The sequence below is a fragment of the Mandrillus leucophaeus genome, unplaced genomic scaffold, assembly GCF_000951045.1.
Source record: "Mandrillus leucophaeus isolate KB7577 unplaced genomic scaffold, Mleu.le_1.0 Scaffold46, whole genome shotgun sequence".
Taxonomy (NCBI): domain Eukaryota; kingdom Metazoa; phylum Chordata; class Mammalia; order Primates; family Cercopithecidae; genus Mandrillus; species Mandrillus leucophaeus.
The window spans coordinates 110,468-128,104 of NW_012104920.1; the positions used below are offsets into that span (position 1 = coordinate 110,468).

General features: G+C 43.3%; 1 protein-coding gene across 4 annotated transcripts in view; it reads left to right on the forward strand.

The window, feature by feature from the left end:
* MYH10 (myosin, heavy chain 10, non-muscle) overlaps positions 1 to 17,637 on the forward strand; it is a 152,444-nt gene that overhangs the window by 90,444 nt on the left and 44,363 nt on the right. For 2 of the 4 annotated variants that reach the window (XM_011994479.1, XM_011994478.1), the window contains 5 exons: positions 797 to 970; positions 1,221 to 1,335; positions 5,982 to 6,044; positions 15,376 to 15,569; positions 15,662 to 15,783. In XM_011994479.1, coding sequence (XP_011849869.1) covers positions 797 to 970; positions 1,221 to 1,335; positions 5,982 to 6,044; positions 15,376 to 15,569; positions 15,662 to 15,783 — 668 coding nt within the window. The remainder of the gene's footprint in view (positions 1 to 796; positions 971 to 1,220; positions 1,336 to 5,981; positions 6,045 to 15,375; positions 15,570 to 15,661; positions 15,784 to 17,637) is intronic. The other 2 variants (XM_011994480.1, XM_011994481.1) reach the window with 1 other exon arrangement.

Here is a 17,637-nt window from a genome sequence, read left to right on the forward strand (position 1 = left end):
ACCTCCGCCTCCTAGGTTCAACCAATTCTCCTGCCTCACCCTCCTGAGCAGTTGGGACTGCAGGTGCATGCCACCACACCCAGCTAATTTTTGTATTTTTAGTAAAGACGGGGTTTCACCATATTGGCCAGGCTGGTCTTGAACTCCTGACCTCGTGATCCACCCGCCTTGGCCTCCCAAAGTGCTACTTTTTTTCAATGAAGTAATAATTGAATCACATAAAATAGGTTGGCAAGTGACTGTTAAAACATATATAAAGCAACTGATGACTCAGTTTATCAATTTCCATATACTCTACTTAATAATAGTTTAAAATATTTTGCCATATATAAAGTGATACAGTTAATTTAAAAATTACTTAAACAGAAACTTAAACTGATTCGGATATAAAATGTCTGAAGCATTCTTGCTAGTTGAGGTGTTATAATGACTTCTCCAGTCACTGAATATAAACATTCAGTTTCATCTCTCCACTTCCCACTGCGTTTCTGGCTTCTTTTATTTGCCGCTTTTGTGGGGCCATCTGTTTGGAATTCATTTACTTGCAATTTACATACAGTATTTATAAGTTTGAGATAAGTTACTCCTCTGTTTTCGTGCTAGTACTTATTTAGCAGTTTGAGATGTCAGTGTTTGAATTATAAACTTGTTATGGCTTAGACATTCCCTTCCATCCTAGCAATTTGTTTTCCATGGATCTTCATAAAACTAATTGTTTTAGAAGTTGAAGTGCCAAACTCAGTAGTATTAAAGTGGCATGCAAAACTTGTGAATTTTTGTTGCCTGTCATTATCAGGCGAACCCTCCTGGTGTACTGGCCCTTTTGGATGAAGAATGCTGGTTCCCTAAAGCCACAGATAAAACCTTTGTTGAAAAACTGGTTCAAGAGCAAGGTTCCCACTCCAAGTTTCAGAAACCTCGACAACTAAAAGACAAAGCTGATTTTTGCATTATACATTATGCAGGGAAGGTAAGAGCTCTTATGTTGAATAACTGGATTCAAATGGCTGTGTTTGAAATGTTGCTACATTTTTATGAAGGTGTAACAAAGGTGCTGATAAACGAACAAGTACAGTATATATTACAAACATATTGTCTTTCAGACAGCCCAGTTTGGGGACTGTTGTATAAAAGTTTTTGGTTGAGGCTTAAAGTATTTTTGTTTTTGTGTTTGGTTTCGTGTTCTCCATTTCACCACTTTTGGCTTTGGTGCGGGATAGGTGGACTATAAGGCAGATGAGTGGCTGATGAAGAACATGGACCCCCTGAACGACAACGTGGCCACCCTTTTGCACCAGTCATCAGACAGATTTGTGGCAGAGCTTTGGAAAGACGGTAAGAAAGCGCTTATCTTTGTAATTATGCTTGACTGGAATCTTTTATAATTAAGGTTTATAGATGGTTCTTTTACATATATATGGATATATATACTTCTTACTTTAAAGTCTTTCTTTCCCTAGAGCAGGGCTGCCATTATATCGGAATTTATCCGTTTTAAGAATACTTGGGTTAGGAAATGAATACAGAGACATCTGCCTTCTTGGTCAGATGTTATAGGGAGTACAGAAACATTCTAGGCCCGGAGCCACAGAGACGTACACATATGCGTCAGGCCACCACAGTCCCAATTCAGTTACAATCCAGGAACACTGGGATACAAAGCCTGAGAAGGCCTGCTCATTCCTTTTTCCCTGTGTCAGGCCTCCTGAGCTACGTCCTTCCTCACCACCTGCCCCGGACACCCAGTGGCTGGTGGATAAACTCAGGTCGCCTGCATTTAGATCAGTTGCTTTTCTTTCCATCAGTCCTCATAGTTCTTTTGTTATGTGAACCTCAGGGGAAGAATGTTGGTGATCTTTATGGTAGACTGCAAGATTTTACTAGTACCAGAAAATCAGTGTCTCTGTGTCTGTACGCGTCGTGGGAACCAGTATCTTCTCCTAGAGCTCAGCTCTCCTGCTCCATTTCATCCTGGCTCTACTCCACCTCTTTGTCTGGCTTCAGGCCATGCAGGACCTTAGCCCTGGATCTACCCCTGCCTAGACCCTGACCCTGAGGCCAGACCTATTCAGTTACCTGGCTCACGTCTGCTTTCTCTATAGCATCTTAAGCCTCGTAAGCTAGCTGTCTTCTCAGAGGTAGAGGGAAAGAAATGGAAGCAGAGAACAAGGGGGCTAAGTGCAATTGGGGCCAAAGGAAAGAGACAGGAATTGAAGAATGGACACAGAGAAAGTGACTAGGGGAAATGTGACCCTATGAAAGATCATCTTAAGAATGACTGTGTCTGTCAGATCAAGTCAGTGTGAAGGATCTGCAGGGGTGGGATGCACACCTGCACGCATGTGTCCTGGGAACAGACTGTGGGCCTGAGACATAGCAAAGAGGTGAGGGACCTGGGGGAAAGACGAGCTTTCCCAACAAGTAAAACAGAAGGCTTTAATCTTTGTACCTTTAGGTGAAAGTCTTCAACTGACTACTGAATGCACAGTGTCACTTCCAGTGACCTACTCAGTTGAGGGATGCCGTGTGAGGACTGGGAAGAGAAGCAGGGAGCTCCAGTAGAACTTACAGTATCCTCAGTGATGAGCTCCTCTTCGCCTTGTCGATAGGCAATGTTAAGAGTGGGATATGAGAAACTGAGACGAGAACAGAAAAGACCTCTGAGCTCAGGTTGTTACAGGGTCTACAGTGCTAGAAAGGCCAGCGCTGGTGTGTTGGAAATGTGTGAGGAAGAAGAGGGAGGAGTAATGCTGCAGTCCTAAGGATTTGCATTCCTTCAGGAATCACTTCAGCTGTGACAGCATTGGGGACTGTGTAGGTTACAGTCTCCTCATGTTCAGCTTCTCCTCCAGATACCCTTGTAAGGTCTTAGAACACAGCAGAGGGAGTGAGATCAGTATGCAAAGTGGATCTGTGATAAATGCCATGGGAATGGCACAGTGAGTTTTTAGGGATGTGCAACAGAGGAAGGGACTGCCTTTTTCTGGGGCGCTAAGGGGAAAATGTCATAACGAGAGGATGCAATTTTCCTTGTCCTTAAAGAATAAAAATGATTTGTTGATTAAACAATGGAAGCTGACATCTCCTGAGCACCTACGAAGTGCCACACAGTGTCTTCAGCACTAATTGATGAGCATTCGTGGCCTGGTTATGCCTTAAACGTTTGCGGGTAAGGTTTACATGAACTAGCTCTAGGAGTGAGCGTCTGGGGTGGCATTTGTAGAAATGAAGTTGGCAGGAGAAGTACAGAATGATCATGGTGGAGAGGTCGAAAATCATGGCTCAGGAGGAGTCTTCCATTTGGCTTTAGAGAGGGCTGGGGCAGAGAAGAGTGAGCAGGAAATGAGGCCGGGCTGGTAGGCTGAGGCTAGGCTGGAAGGCCGTCATGTCCCATCTCTAGTGGAATTTGGACTTGAGACTGTGCTGAATAAATAGCGTCAGTAGGTTTGTGACCTTGGGTAGTGACCCATTCTGAACTCGAAGAAGTGAAACAGGCAGTGTTCGTTGGGTGGATTGGAATGAAAGAGCCTGGAAGTGGGGAGTTGAGTATGGGACAACTGAAGATGACAGTGGGCATGGAGACGATGCCTGGGAAACAGGAACAGAGGAAACGGGGACTTTTCCCTGGTTTTTGAAAGCCTCAAAAACTGGTTTTCTCTTCATTTTGAAGGAAAACAAGTATTGGGACCACTGACCTTATAAGCATGGAAATGAGGTCCTTTATTATATATTTATTCTGACACTATGAACCCTTTTTTAGTCCTTGTCTTATATTCCTTAACCAAAAATGGTGTTGGAAACACCCGTTCAGCACTTGACCCATTCGTATAATACTACATACCTACTTATGTACTTCCCATGTCAATAATCTGTGAGCTCGATCTGGAAGCAATGAGAGACATGTCCCCTGCCTCCCAAGAGCTAGTAATCCAGTGGAGAAACCAGGATATACACAGATGCAGTAACAGAACTGAGCTAGTCTTTTTCTTGGCTCCCAGCTCCCTACTTCCTCCTTCCATTCTTCTTTAGCTTCAGGTCTCACCAGCCCCAGATACTGGAGAGGGCTTTGGCAACAATAGGTCAGAAGCTGTAGGTGTATAAGGTTTGGTGGGCAAGGGTGGAGGTGGGAGGGTGGGATGTCATACAAATTACGGATCACAGATGCTACGTCTTATAGGTAGGGCCCTGTCTGGAGACTCCTTACCTGTACTTTTGTGTCTTCCATTTAAGAGATACAGGCAAGTTATTGATTTGATTACAGAAATGCTTAGAGGAAACGTTAAGCCTTGCTGAGCTCCTTCAGCCCTTGGCGTGAGCCCCGTTCATCTGTACTTAGTCCACAGCTCTGACCCACAGACGCCATGTTTGCACAGCCCTATTGATGGCCCTTGTCTTTCTAAAGATATGCCGTTGGGAGTGCATTTGGCCATTCTTGTCAAAATAAGCCAAGGGATATCTTATCTACCCCAGGTTTGCTCGGGCTCTGCTAGCCTCTGCTCTGGAATACTCCTAGGTGTTTGCTCTCCAGATAATGCCGCTCTTAGCAGGAGGTGCTGTCGCTCTTCAGCTTGACAGTTTCATCTGAGTGACAGAGAACATCTCAGAGGCCACTCACTGCTGGGAGGCGCTGTTCTTCAGGGCGAGGAGCGGGCAGAGAAGCGGTACCATGTTTGTCCAATTTTGAAGACAGTTTGTTTCATACATAAAGTAGTGGCAGGCATAGAAGTTTAAAGAGGGTTCTAAAGTGGAGGATTTATCACTGCTCACTCTGGATGTAGAGTTCTCAGGATAAGGGGAGCAATTTTTCTCTAGAAAAATAACCCTAGAAAAACATTATTTTCCTCTTTTTAGGGCCACTGAAATGCAAAAGCAGAAAATGACAAGTTGAACATGAACAGATGAATATATGACATATGAATATAGTTTGCCTGTGAAGGTACAACACCTAGAGTATGAAACATTTTGTGTTAAAATACAGTTTATGGCTGGGCACGGTGGCTCACGCCTGTCATCCCAGCAGTTTGGGGGGCTGAGGCAGGATGATTGCTTGACCCCAGGAGTTCAAGACCAGCCTGGGTAACACAGCGAGACCCTGTCTCCACTGAAAAAAAAAGAAAGAGAAAGAAAAAGAAAATAGAGTTTGTGTTAGAGTTTTCGAGTTTTCTCAAGGCCAAACCAAGAGAAATAAGATTTATTGGTGGCAGCCCTGCCCTAGAGGTTTATAATGCCTACTTTTCGCTAAAAGATGTTGTTTGGATCTCTTTACCAGCTGCAAAGGACTTCTTGGCACTTCTTAAGGTTTATATTGAGGGAAAAAAAAAACCCTACAGATTGCCTTTTCATGTCAATGTACCTCCTAGGATATTTTCATGAGTAACAGTATGATCAATAAGTATAATCTTGCTTATGATTCAAAATTATTTTAACATTTTGCTACAACAGACCTTGAATTTTGTTTTCCTTAATGGTATATCTATTGTATAGTAATTTGTATTCAAATTATTTTTCGGAAATTATATTTCCGAGAATCTGTATTGGAAGTAAAATTACACAGCAGCATAATTCGTGACAGTAAAAGCCACTAATATGTACGTTTGCCATAGTGCTGTGACTTCACTGCCGTCATGTCCTAAGCTACTCACTATAAGAGATTTTTCTGATAGATGATTCAAATAGTACCTATTCCTCTTAAAATTCATCTTGCATTTACATGGGGTAATCATTTGACATTGATATCATGTAATGCTCACACCAGGAACTGGGAATGTGCTCTTTTGATTTAGCCTTAATCTATTTTATAAAGAACTTTGTCCAAATGTGCAAATGCTCTAAACAGTCATGTTTGCATGGGATCTGCCTTGGACTAGCTCCTTTTGTAGCCCGATTTCAAAGTTGACTTGTGCTGTCGAATGTCTTTCACACTAACTGAAGTGTTTGTGTATTTGCTCTTCTGTCCTGTTTTTGCTGTTTCTCTGCTTTAGAGATTCAGAATATTCAGAGAGCTTCTTTCTATGACAGTGTTTCTGGTCTTCATGAGCCACCAGGTGAATGTATAAAGCCTGTAGGTCTCCCAAAACAGAAGGGTTTTAAGCCCACAGGAAAAATGTGTGGGGGGGACTGGCAGGGTGGCCGGGGAGGGCAGGGGGTAGGCTGGGGGGCTGGGGTGGGCTTTCGGGTTTCTGTTTTGGTTTTGCTCATAGGCCTGCATGAACCTTTCATTTCATGCTCAGTTTTATTATACTTCAAGGCAAATGTTTGAGTGCATAAGCAATTTAATTGCTACTGCCTACACATTGCTTCTTATTTTATGCATAGCACTTATAGCACCGCATATTAAAAGGTATGCCACTACCTTTTCCAATAGTGCCATTGTGATACACAGTCCTCTAAGGAAATCGTTAAGAACCGATCTGCTAAATGACATCTCCTTTGCTTTTGAGTCACCTTTAAATTTTCAACTCTAAGGAATTTCCAAGGAGGAGTGTTTCCTTTTATTTAAGACACATTTTGCAGACAAATAATTACATATTTACCTCAGGTGTGTTGGTCTCCTCATTATACCTTTTGTTTGGAATGTGTGTGCATATCTGGCTACTTGCCCTTTTCTTTTCAACCAGAGGCCCTGAAACGATCTACAAGGCCTGATAATGTGCAAGTTGAGACGAAAACAGAGTGGAATGTTGTCAGGATTATACATTGAGCCTTAAATTGAGCTCCACATGTTTGGGCTTTGTGATCTGAATCCTTAGCCCTGTGTTAAAATACAGCCTAACTACAGCTACAGAGTCTCCAAAAGCCCAATATAAAATGAAGCCCAGCCAGCCTTCCAAATGTTTAGTGAAATTGGCAAGTAGCGAAACTCAAAGATAAATTTATCTTATGAAATTTCCTTTATGATTTTTGGAACATGATAATGCTGAGATCCAAATCCATCTCAAAAGTTATTTTTAAAATGTTAAAGGACCATGCCTATTTTAATCCAACTCAAAATTCCTGCCATCAACTCTAGTTCACATACTATGAAAGAAGTAGATTGCAAGGATGGAGTGGGAGGAGATAAAAGATTATGCTAGAGACAGCATAAGCAGGAATGAAAATTCTACAGAACTCCAGAGGAAGAGAGCTCTAAATTCAGTCCTCTTTGGCGTTGGGGAATGCTGACAGTGTTGAAATGGACGGGGGGAGCTTGGAGGTAGTTTTCGGCTATAACCTGGGACTTGGGCTTTATTAAAGGTTAGTGCTTGATCTTTTGGACTTTCTCCTAAAGTGAGTGCCCTCTTTAGATGAATTCCCTTTGGATTTCTAACCTCATAAGAGAATTCCAGGCTGTGAGCTCTTTGAAGGCAGGGCCAGTGCCTGACTTTGCTCACTGTCATCTCTTCAGCACCTGGCACAGAGGAGGCAAAGCATCACTAAGTCACTGAGCGAGAGCTGATGAATGGGTAGGGGGTGGTGACCCCACACCCAATTTTCAGCCCCAGCAGCTTCGCCCACCGTGACCACCGAAAGCACGGGCACTCTTTCCTGTGGGACCATGATCTTTGGGGTGTATACACCTGGCATTTTTCTGTACCAGCAGCATCCAGTAGAGAGCCGCTCTTAGATGACTTCATGCTAATGAATGAGCAGCAGGGAGGCCCGTTCCCCTCACTGCACCCTCACCTTGGCACTGAAAATGTTCCCAGCTCTGTCTGTCTCTGACAGCTGAACAGTTCAATTACTCAGCTGAACCAAGCACCAACGGTCTCAATCTCTACTTCTCCTCGGAAGCCCATCCATCTACCAAGGCCAAATATGTTCTTTGAAATCGAGTGTAATATTTTACAGCAAAATCGTTTTCTCTTTAATGTGTTTATTGATTCAAGACCACCACCCCAGAGAGGGCTAAGGGATTTTAAAGGGAAAATGGAGGACTTTAATATTTCCAGTGATTTCTTGGAAGACAATGGATGGAGGAGTTTCTAGGGATCCAGATTGTGATTGCCTGTGATGTGCTGATGTGTGGTAAGCATCTCTCTAAAGCAGGTGACACAAAGCTAATAGGACCCATGTGCTTAAGTACAATTGTAATGATGGGCAAATAGCATTATGAAGAGCATGCAGGCTTCTGGGACTGGAATAAAAAGAGATTTCCAGAAGAATTACAGGACAAGTGCAAAAGAGAAAGCAACAGGGGAGAACAGGATTCCTAGAAGCAAATACGGAGGTCATACAAGTTTCTGCTATAAAGTCGAGGACTCTTTTCTTACAAGTATATCTTGAAAGTCTGGGCTTCAGAGAGAAACCAGTAGTGGAAGATGCAAGCAGAATGAACCAGCAAAAAGGGGTTGTAACCTGAAAGCTACAGGCAGGGCTTTTGGACTAAAGGGGTGATGGGTAATAGGGTAATTGGGACTATGGAAGGCTTTAGACCTGATCCAAATCATGTTGGAGGGACAATTATGTATCATTTTCACTGACGCTAGTTTATACCTGCACCTGCAATTTCCTTCATAGAACAGCACCAGTTAGGCTCTTTGAACCTCCATGTGTGCTAGATTGCAGCTGACAGGTCCGGAAGAGTGTACCACCACAGCAAAACTCAGGGAAAACCTGAGAAGTCCGTGTAGAGCCAAGTATCATGACTGATAAGATGGTACCCATTTAATCTCCTTATAGATTACATCCTTTGATCATAACCTCCATCTTAAGTCCCATTTTAGAATCTGTGGTTTAGGTCTGACATAGTTTACGTGTTTAAATTGTTCTCGCTTTCAATGGATGAAGGTTTGTGTTATTGTTGCAGTATATTCTGCTCCTTCCTATTTTTTGATCTCAAGTGTTAGCAATAGTTGGAAACTCACCGCAGAGAAGCAGCGCTTGGGTACTGCAGCTTGAGTTCCTGAGGGCAAGTGCGGACAGCGACATTTAGTTCTCAGGGTTATTGTGAATATCAACTGAGGCAACGTGAACCTGAATGCGTGGCACACGGGGAGTGCCTGAATGTGTGGTGTGGTAGAGTTGCCGTTGCCTTGGCTGCATCTGCAGCAGCTGCTGCTGTAATTACAGAACAACAGAGAAACCCGATAAATGTTTATTTCCTTGGCTTTCCTTAAGTCTAGTATCGTTCATAGTGTCCCAAGGTTCAGCTGATAGGCTGCGGTGCCGGGCTGCCCAGTCTTAGCGTGAGTTGGGGACATGGGACTGACAAGGGGAGAAAGCGAGCACAAAGCATAGTGGAAGCTGCGGGCAAAGAGGGGCTTCCTGTCTGCTCAAAGTCTTAGATGGCTGAAAGGGATAGAAAGGTAGATGGAGATAAGGGAGACATTCAAGTTTGGCTTGAGACTAGTGCTTGGAATAAAGAAGATTGTTTTCTCCTTAAATCACATGCTTCTTCTCAACCTCTCAACTTCCTGGGGTTTTTCTAAAAATTTTCAGATGCTAGAGTAATTAGCAGATCGGTTCTAGCAACTAGTTATGTAACCACTGCAAACTTGTTATTACACTACCATGTAACAGGGATATTACGGAGACAGACTGATGTTAAGATTCTTTCTGCGAATTCATAATAGTTAAATATATTTGTTTCCAAATTGTTTGTAACAGTGACAATTTTCATCTGTATGAGGATGGAATTGTCTTACCTTATTTAAATGAGTATTGAGAACCTGCTCCATGCCTCGCACAGTGCCGGGCACTGAACACCTTTCATAAGGAGTGTGTGATGCTGCTCTCAGTCATCAGCATCTGGCTGTTGAAATTAACATTAAATAGGTTTCTTCTCCCTGTTTTGGTTTCCAGCTATATTCACTAGAATGAATTTCTGAAGATCTAGCTTCAATACTTGAAAGTAAATTTAGTAACACTAGTACTGTGGCCCATGCACAGATTTGAAAAACATAAAAATCTTATGGACCCGTCTCCTAGATTATCCCCTAGAAGGGCCAGTTAAGGATTCTGGCACCAGCCGATGCCATTCCTTCTATGAAACTGTTGATGGCAGTTTCATGATGAGATAGATGACACATTGCATTTTCTCTCTTAAACTGCGAATATATCCTCACAGATTTCAGTCTGGAACTCATCTAATTTCCGACTGTTTAAATAAATTGTTATAGATTAGTAAATTAGGTGTTAGTATAAAATACTTTTCAGGCTTCTAGAACCAAGTAATGAATTTAAATGCCCACCAGCAGTCCTAACCAGGCTCTCCTGACAGCTCAGATAGAAGAATGTATAGTGCAAGAATAAACAAAGCCGGTCTTTACCCTGAAACAGTGGCTGGAAGAAAGGCACTTTGAGATTTAGAAGCAATATTAGGTCTTCCAGTGAGGCGCACTGCTCACTTCGAGGAGCTGCTGGCATCTTCTCTTCGCACTTTCTGCCTTTCTCTGGTTTCTGCTTTGATCAACAAGAAGATACTCTTAAAACAGAGGTTTTTCGGGTCTTGATTGTTGAGTGAAATCATACATTATTAGTGTGGCTCAAATCATTTAATGAATTTCCCAACGTGTTTCTCTTTCACTCACAAGATAATTTTGTTGGTAGAATCTAACCCAGAGTTTAAAATGTGGAATTAAAAATAGCCGGGTGCAGTGGCTCACGCCTATAATCCCAGCACTTTGGGAGGCCGAGGCGGGCAGATCACAAGGTCAGGAGTTCAAGACCAGCCTGGCCAATATGGTGAAACCCCGTCTCTGCTAAAAATACAAAAATTAGCTGGGCGTGGTGGCGGGCGCCTGTAGTCCCAGCTACTCAGAAGGCTGAGGCAGGAGACTCGCTTGAACCCAGGAGGCGGAGGTTGCTGTGAGCCAAGATCGTGCCACTGCACTCCAGCCTGGGTGACAGAGCAAGACTCCATCTCAAAAAAACAAGAACTGAAAGTCTAAAGCATTATTTTTTAAAAATCTGAATATTTAGCTTTGGATTGTCCTTATTAAAATTAAATTTGAAAATCAGGATTATTATGACTATCGGTTACTATATTTTTAAAAACACACACACACAACACTGACAGCAGATTGTGTTTAAGAACTGCCTGTGCGGGCTGAAGTCCTGCACAACCAGGGTAACTGAATCCTTCCAGAGCAACATGGTGCTCTTCCTTTCTCGTTGTGGTGGTGATTTGTTCTTCTGGTAAACTTCGTGCAAGTTCACTTAGCAGATGCCTATTAAATACCTCCTGTGTGCCCGGCACCAGGCACCGGCCAACATTTGGGGGTGGGAGATTGTCTCCGCTGATGGTTGGGGGGCCAGAGACACCATGGGCACAGCTTTCGGGGCCCTGAGTATGTGAGATGCTGGAAAAATGTTCCCTGGGGAAACTCAGTCCAGTGAGAAGATGCACAGAACAGTGTGGAGGTTCTGTCCCAGGGATTTGAAGCCTAGAGAAGGGAGTGGCCTATTTAGCTTTGGAGGCAGGGTGAAAACCGAGCCTAAGAAGGTTTCCCTGAGGTAGCTGGTAAAGGAATGGAGATTTAAAAGTATTTAAGGGTTTGCCAAGATGACTGGAGCAGGCTGGGCATTCCAGGCAGAGAGAAAAGCATGGGATGTGAAGTCATTGTGTCTTTGGACAAATGCAACTAGTTTGTACAGTTGGCCGTTAGGGGCATGAGTGAAAGGGACAAGAGAGGTGCCTTCACTGAGCACTTGAATGTTTTTCAGGCTCACAGCTCTGAAGCGTGGTCTCTTTAGCTCCCTTTCAAGAGGAGGAAATTGAGAAGTTGGGTCACTTGCCCCAGAATCACCCAGCTCATGAGTGAGTGTGGTGTGTCTGACTCTGAGTGGAGGCCATCACTGTGCTGTCCTACTGAGCTAAGTTATTTGGACAATATCCGACAGGCTGTGGGAGAAACTCAAGGATGTTAATGCATAGTTTTATCTTTTAGAAATGGCTGCTACATTACACAGGGACAGAAGGTGTAAATGAAGGAACCATGTAGCACTGCGGGTAGAGGATGAAATGGGGGAGAAGTGCAGGATCCAGGTCAGAAGCAGGAGCCCAGCAAGGGCAGGGGAGAGGAGGGTGGATCGATGACATCTTAACCTTTGACTTGACCACTTTTGGTCAGTGGTTCCATGGGATAGGAAACCCAGGACGAAGAACAGGACAGAGGGTAGGTCCATGCTTGGGTTTAAGACATGGGCCTTTGTCCCCTCTCCATATCCTTCATTTTTGTTTTGTTTTGTTTTGTTTTGTTTGTTTTGTTTTGAGACAGAGTCTCGCTCTGTTGCCCAGGCTGGAGTGCAGTGGCACGATCTCAGCTCACTGCGACCTCTATTTCTTGAGTTCAGGCAATTTTCTCCCTCAGCCTCAGCAATTCTCCTGCCTCAGCCTTCCAAGTAGCTGGAACTACAGGTGTGTACCACCACACCCAGCTAATTTTTGTATTTGTTATACTTTTAGTAGAGACAAGGTTTCACCATGTCGGCCAGGCTGGTCTCCAACTCCTGACCTCAGGTGATCCTCCTGCCTCAGCCTCCTAAAATACTGGGATTACTGGTGTGAGTCACCATGCCTGGCCTTCGTTCCTCTTTAACTCCTCCTCCTCTGCTGAGCTCCTTGGGGATGGTCTTAGGCCCTCATCTCTTTCTGGTCTCTCCTAGATAAAAGTTGACAACTCCCAAATTTACCTTTCTAGTTCAGACCTCTCTTCCTAGCAGCAGACTGGAATATTCCTCTTGTCATTTGACATCTCTCTTACACTTCAAAGTCCCCGGGCATCCCAGACTGACTTAGAGTTTGGGTCTTGTCTTCCCATCCACAAAACCCACTTCCCTCCTTGTCTTCCCTACCAGCCATTCAGTTGCTCAAGCCACAGTCCTAGCAGTTATTCTTGAAATGCTCCTCTGCCTCACTATGCATATTGAATTCATCGCAACAGCAAGTCAATTTTCCCACTAAAATACCTCTTGAATCTTCCTTCTCAATCCATCTTCATAATCTCACTAGCTCCAGCTGCCCTCATCACCTAGACCCTGGACTCCTGGAAGGGTCACCTGTCTAGTCTCCCCACTTCCACTTCTCCCCTCCCTCTTCCCCAGGCCATTCTGCAGGCAGCAGCCAGTGCAAGTGTGGTAAGCTCCTCCTCATACTGGTGCCTCCTTCTCCAGGCTGGCCTTCCTTCGCTTCTTCCTGCCCCTGGTCTTTCACATATGCTGACTGCACCAACTGGAGTGGTCATCTTCCCACAGGCCCATTCTTAATTTGGGGGTATTATATGGCATTTCCCCAGAGAGATCTCTAACCACTCATTTCTCCTGTAGCTTCCTGTTATTTTCTTTGAATGCATTTCTCACCCTTTTTAATTACAAACATATTTAATGTTTACATAATTTATCCACTGACATGTATATATCAAGCATGTTAGTGCCAGGCGTGATGCTGGGAGCAGGGATGCCACATTGAGTCAAAGCAGACATGCTAGGATTGAACAAGTATTTGTAGAAGGCAGAGGCACCTTTGTGACATCTGAGTGGAGAGTAGAATACAAGTGGTTGGCAGCTGGCTCTGGGTGGTCAGGTGTATCAAGTTAGAGTCATAGCTGAGATCACCTGGGTTAGGAATCTGGCTTGAGAAAAGCAGAGGGCCAACGTCAGCACTTGTATTGTGCCTTATTCTAGAAGGGCTGCAGACAAATTGATTTGGGATCCCAGCTGAGTGCCATGACGTACAGGAAAAGCAGAAGAGAAATCATCAAGAAACATGGGACTGCAGTAGCAAGAGGGAAGTGGGGTACAGGAGAAGGTGGGGCTCCGAAAAACGCCAGGAGTGGAGAGTTTTTAGAATGCTGCTGTGACATCACCAGGTAAACGTACCAGTGTCAAGAAAAACAAGCACTAGGTGGTGTCTATTCATTTAGCAATTGACCAGTCACTGCCTGAGTAGTGTTGGGCAGGAGAGGAAGAGGACGGGCCATAAGCCAGTTGGCTACACACTGGGAAATTAGTGGGAGAGGATATGGTGTAGCAAGGGCGTGAACTGCTCAAGAAAGAAGCTTGGCTCTGACAAGAGAAGTGGGCAGATACAGAGTCAAAGGAAGATCAGTATTTTATGGGGCCTGCAGAAGTGGGTTTGGTGCTGCTTTCTGCTGGGGCGAGTGAAGGAGGAAAGGTTGAAGGCACAGGAGAGAACGGCAGTCTCTGAAGTAGACAGTCTCCAATGCACAAGCAAAAAAGGTAGCTCTGACCCACACCCTTGAATCTGGTAGCTTTGCTTGGAAGCAGTTGTAGTATAGCGTGCCTGCATGGGCCTGGAAATTAAACAGCTTTTACCCACCCTTCTCCCAGCTTCCACTGAAGACCTGCGTAACTTGAGCAGTTCACTTTTACCTCCCGGGGTCATGATTCTCTGCTGTTAAAAACCTCATTGGGAATTGATAATCGAATGAGATCTTGCACATAAAGCTCTTCACACAGCGTCAGGTCCCCATGTTTCTGTCACAGGAAACAAATGAAAGAAATGAGGTGTCCATTAGGGTTGAGGAGGGCATTAAGAAGGGCAGTTCCATTGATAATTCTGATTGATTTTAAAGTATTTGAGTAATGTGTTTCATTCATTTAATTTGTTTTCGGTAAGAGGTTATGTACATTATGCACCAAATGTTTTGCTTGTGGCTGGTGCTCTGTTTATGATCTCATCATTAGAAGTACTAGGTCTTTGTGGATAATATAAAAATATCAGTTGCTCTAACAAGGGAATGTCTGACAAGTTTAGCCACTGAACACCGAGGAAGCTTAGGCATTTATTCTTTTCAGAAGGGTCCTTCCTATTTTGTGTTCTTGCCCTTTAATAAGTGTTACTCATGTTTTGAGAAGAGAGCTGAAGCTTACACATTGCTAAAAATCTGAACTCCTGTAATCTAATCTTCCTGCATTTGTTCCTAAAACTTGAATGACTTTTCTTACTGAAAATCTAATGACTAATAAGAGAATCCTGGTCCCTAGTCCCTGAGGTTATTTATTAAGTGGATTTGTACAATCAGATATTCTTATATCTATTTTTATGAGCCATTTCCTATTTGGAGGCCTTTCACAGTGTCAGTCTATATGTATCAATAATGCCAGCCAACGAGTTTTCATTTACCAAATAATTGTAAATGTAACAGGCAGAATGTTATCCAAGATAGTGAAGTCCTGAAGCTAGCGCAGCGGAAGGCATCTGCTGGTGTATGTTAGTGAGGAGCTGTCACAGCACTACAGTCTCCTGCCATATAAGTGTGTGGCTGTTAGTTCCCAGCTTGTGCAGTGCCTAAGTATGCTGACTGCCTTACCTATATGGCATCTCCTGTCATTTGTTCCACAAAGCTTGTGCTGCTGCACTTTCACTGTGTCTTTTCTTTCCCTGCTAACGAGTGAGGTTTGGCTTATATTTGTTTTCTCCTTTCTCCTCCCCAGTGGACCGTATCGTGGGTCTGGATCAAGTCACTGGTATGACTGAGACAGCTTTTGGCTCCGCATATAAAACCAAGAAGGGCATGTTCCGTACCGTCGGGCAGCTCTACAAAGAATCTCTGACCAAGCTGATGGCAACCCTCCGAAACACCAACCCTAACTTCGTTCGCTGCATCATCCCCAATCACGAGAAGAGGGTATGTGCTGAGCAAAACATACGCGAGTATTTTAAACTGATCTAGGTCAGGTGCTAAAGATTAAACTACGAAACTATTGTTTGCTTGATTAGGCTGGAAAATTGGATCCACACCTAGTCCTAGATCAGCTGCGCTGTAACGGTGTCCTGGAAGGGATCCGCATCTGTCGCCAGGGCTTCCCCAACCGAATAGTTTTCCAGGAATTCAGACAGAGGTATTGCTAACTTGTACTTTTTTTGCTTACGTATCAAAGCTTATCTTCATATGAATTAAAACAGTGATATAATAAAGAAATCTTTTTCCGTATCCCCTACACAGTTTGTTTTCTTATATAGCAAACATATAGTGACGTACTGGAGAAGGACAACCCTTAATTACCTTGATTATTGGTAGGAAGATTGAGAGCCTACTTTCTAAAAAGGCAGCGTGCTAGGAACTGCTGTGGGTGCTGCAAAGAAACATGCCATGTTTTCAGGGCCCTGAAGTGAGCTTTGAGATAAACATAGAAAGCTGAAAGCTTGCAGTTTACTCATTCAGACAGTTCTACCTGGGATTCAAACATAATTATGTTTGTTTGTTTGTTTATTTATTTATTTATTTTTTTTTTGAGACAGAGTCTTCACTCCATCACCCAGGCTAGAGTGCAGTGGCGCCATCTCGGCTCACCGCAGCCTCCACCTCCCAGGTTCAAGCAATTCTCCTACCTCAGCTTCCTGAGTTGCTGGGACTAGAGACACGTGCCACCACTCCCGGCTAGTTTTTTGTATTTTTAGTAGAGATGGAGTTTCACCAAGCTAGCCAGGATGGTCTCAATCTCCTGACCTCGTGATCCCGCCTCGGCCTCCCAAAGTGCTGGGATTACAGGCCAAACATAATTATTTTTAAAATTGATTATTTTTAAATAGATAAGTAATGTATGTTCCTTTTAGGAAAGTTTGAAAATACAAGAGAAGTAAGAAAGTAAATAAAAATCTTCCAGGAGTGATTCCTAAAAACATGTTGGGGTACTTCTTTCCATCTTTTCTCAATGAATATATCTGTGTGTGTGTGTGTGTGTGTGTGTATGAATTTTTTTCCAATGTATGTGTACGTGTGCACACACATGCATGCAATTACAGTCTTTTAGCTAACGTAGGGAAAGGAGTACATAGATTAGAAAAGGATTAAGAAAAAAACAAAAGGGAAAAGATCTATCAACCTGCAGTGGAAATGGATACAAACATATGATGAGAGTTATTTTTAACTTTTATTTGGTAATTTTCTTGAATAGTTACTTTAGTTTAGTTTGCTTTTTTTTCTTCGTTTTTCTGGAAATCAGCTTTCAAAGTTTGACACCATTTGTTACAGTTCCATGAAATAAATGGTGCTGCCGGGTCAAAGAATGGTCCTTGTGCCCTTTCTCCCACTGTTCCAGATAGTCACCTTGAGAAGCCCTTGCAGTCCTTGTGTGTCTTCAGGAAGGCTGTCGTTCTGATCCTGTTGTATGATAAAGTCTGGTAGATTTTCATTTTTTATTGTTAGGAGAAAAAGGGAGTATGATTGGCATCCAAGATACAAAGTTGACTGACGTAGCCAGGATTCCTCCTTTAATATAGCCAGTATCTTTTATTTTTCTGATTGAGAGATAGCCTGTATACAGTGAGGTGCACAGATTTTAAATGTGCAGCTCAGGGAGCACATGTACGTGTGTACACCCTGACCACTGTCACGTCACATGTCACCCTGATGTCTGATGTTCTGAATAGAAGCCTATGAACACAACTCTTACAGCCCTTCCTGTTATCTAATAAATGCTACAAATTGACAGTGACTTAAAGTGCAGAAAGCCAGATCTCTTTTGCATCTTGAGGATATGAACATTTTGTAGGAAATGAAGATAAATGAAAGGTTTCTAAAACAGCATGCTTTTGATTTTTCTCTGCCACAACCTCCTAAACCTACTTTTTGACCTGAAAGAACTAACCTCATTTTTACTTATGAGAAATAGAAAGTAGATCTACAGAAAACCTCAGATTGTCACCAGTTCATTTCTTTACTCTTAATTTAACATGTATGTACATACCCAACA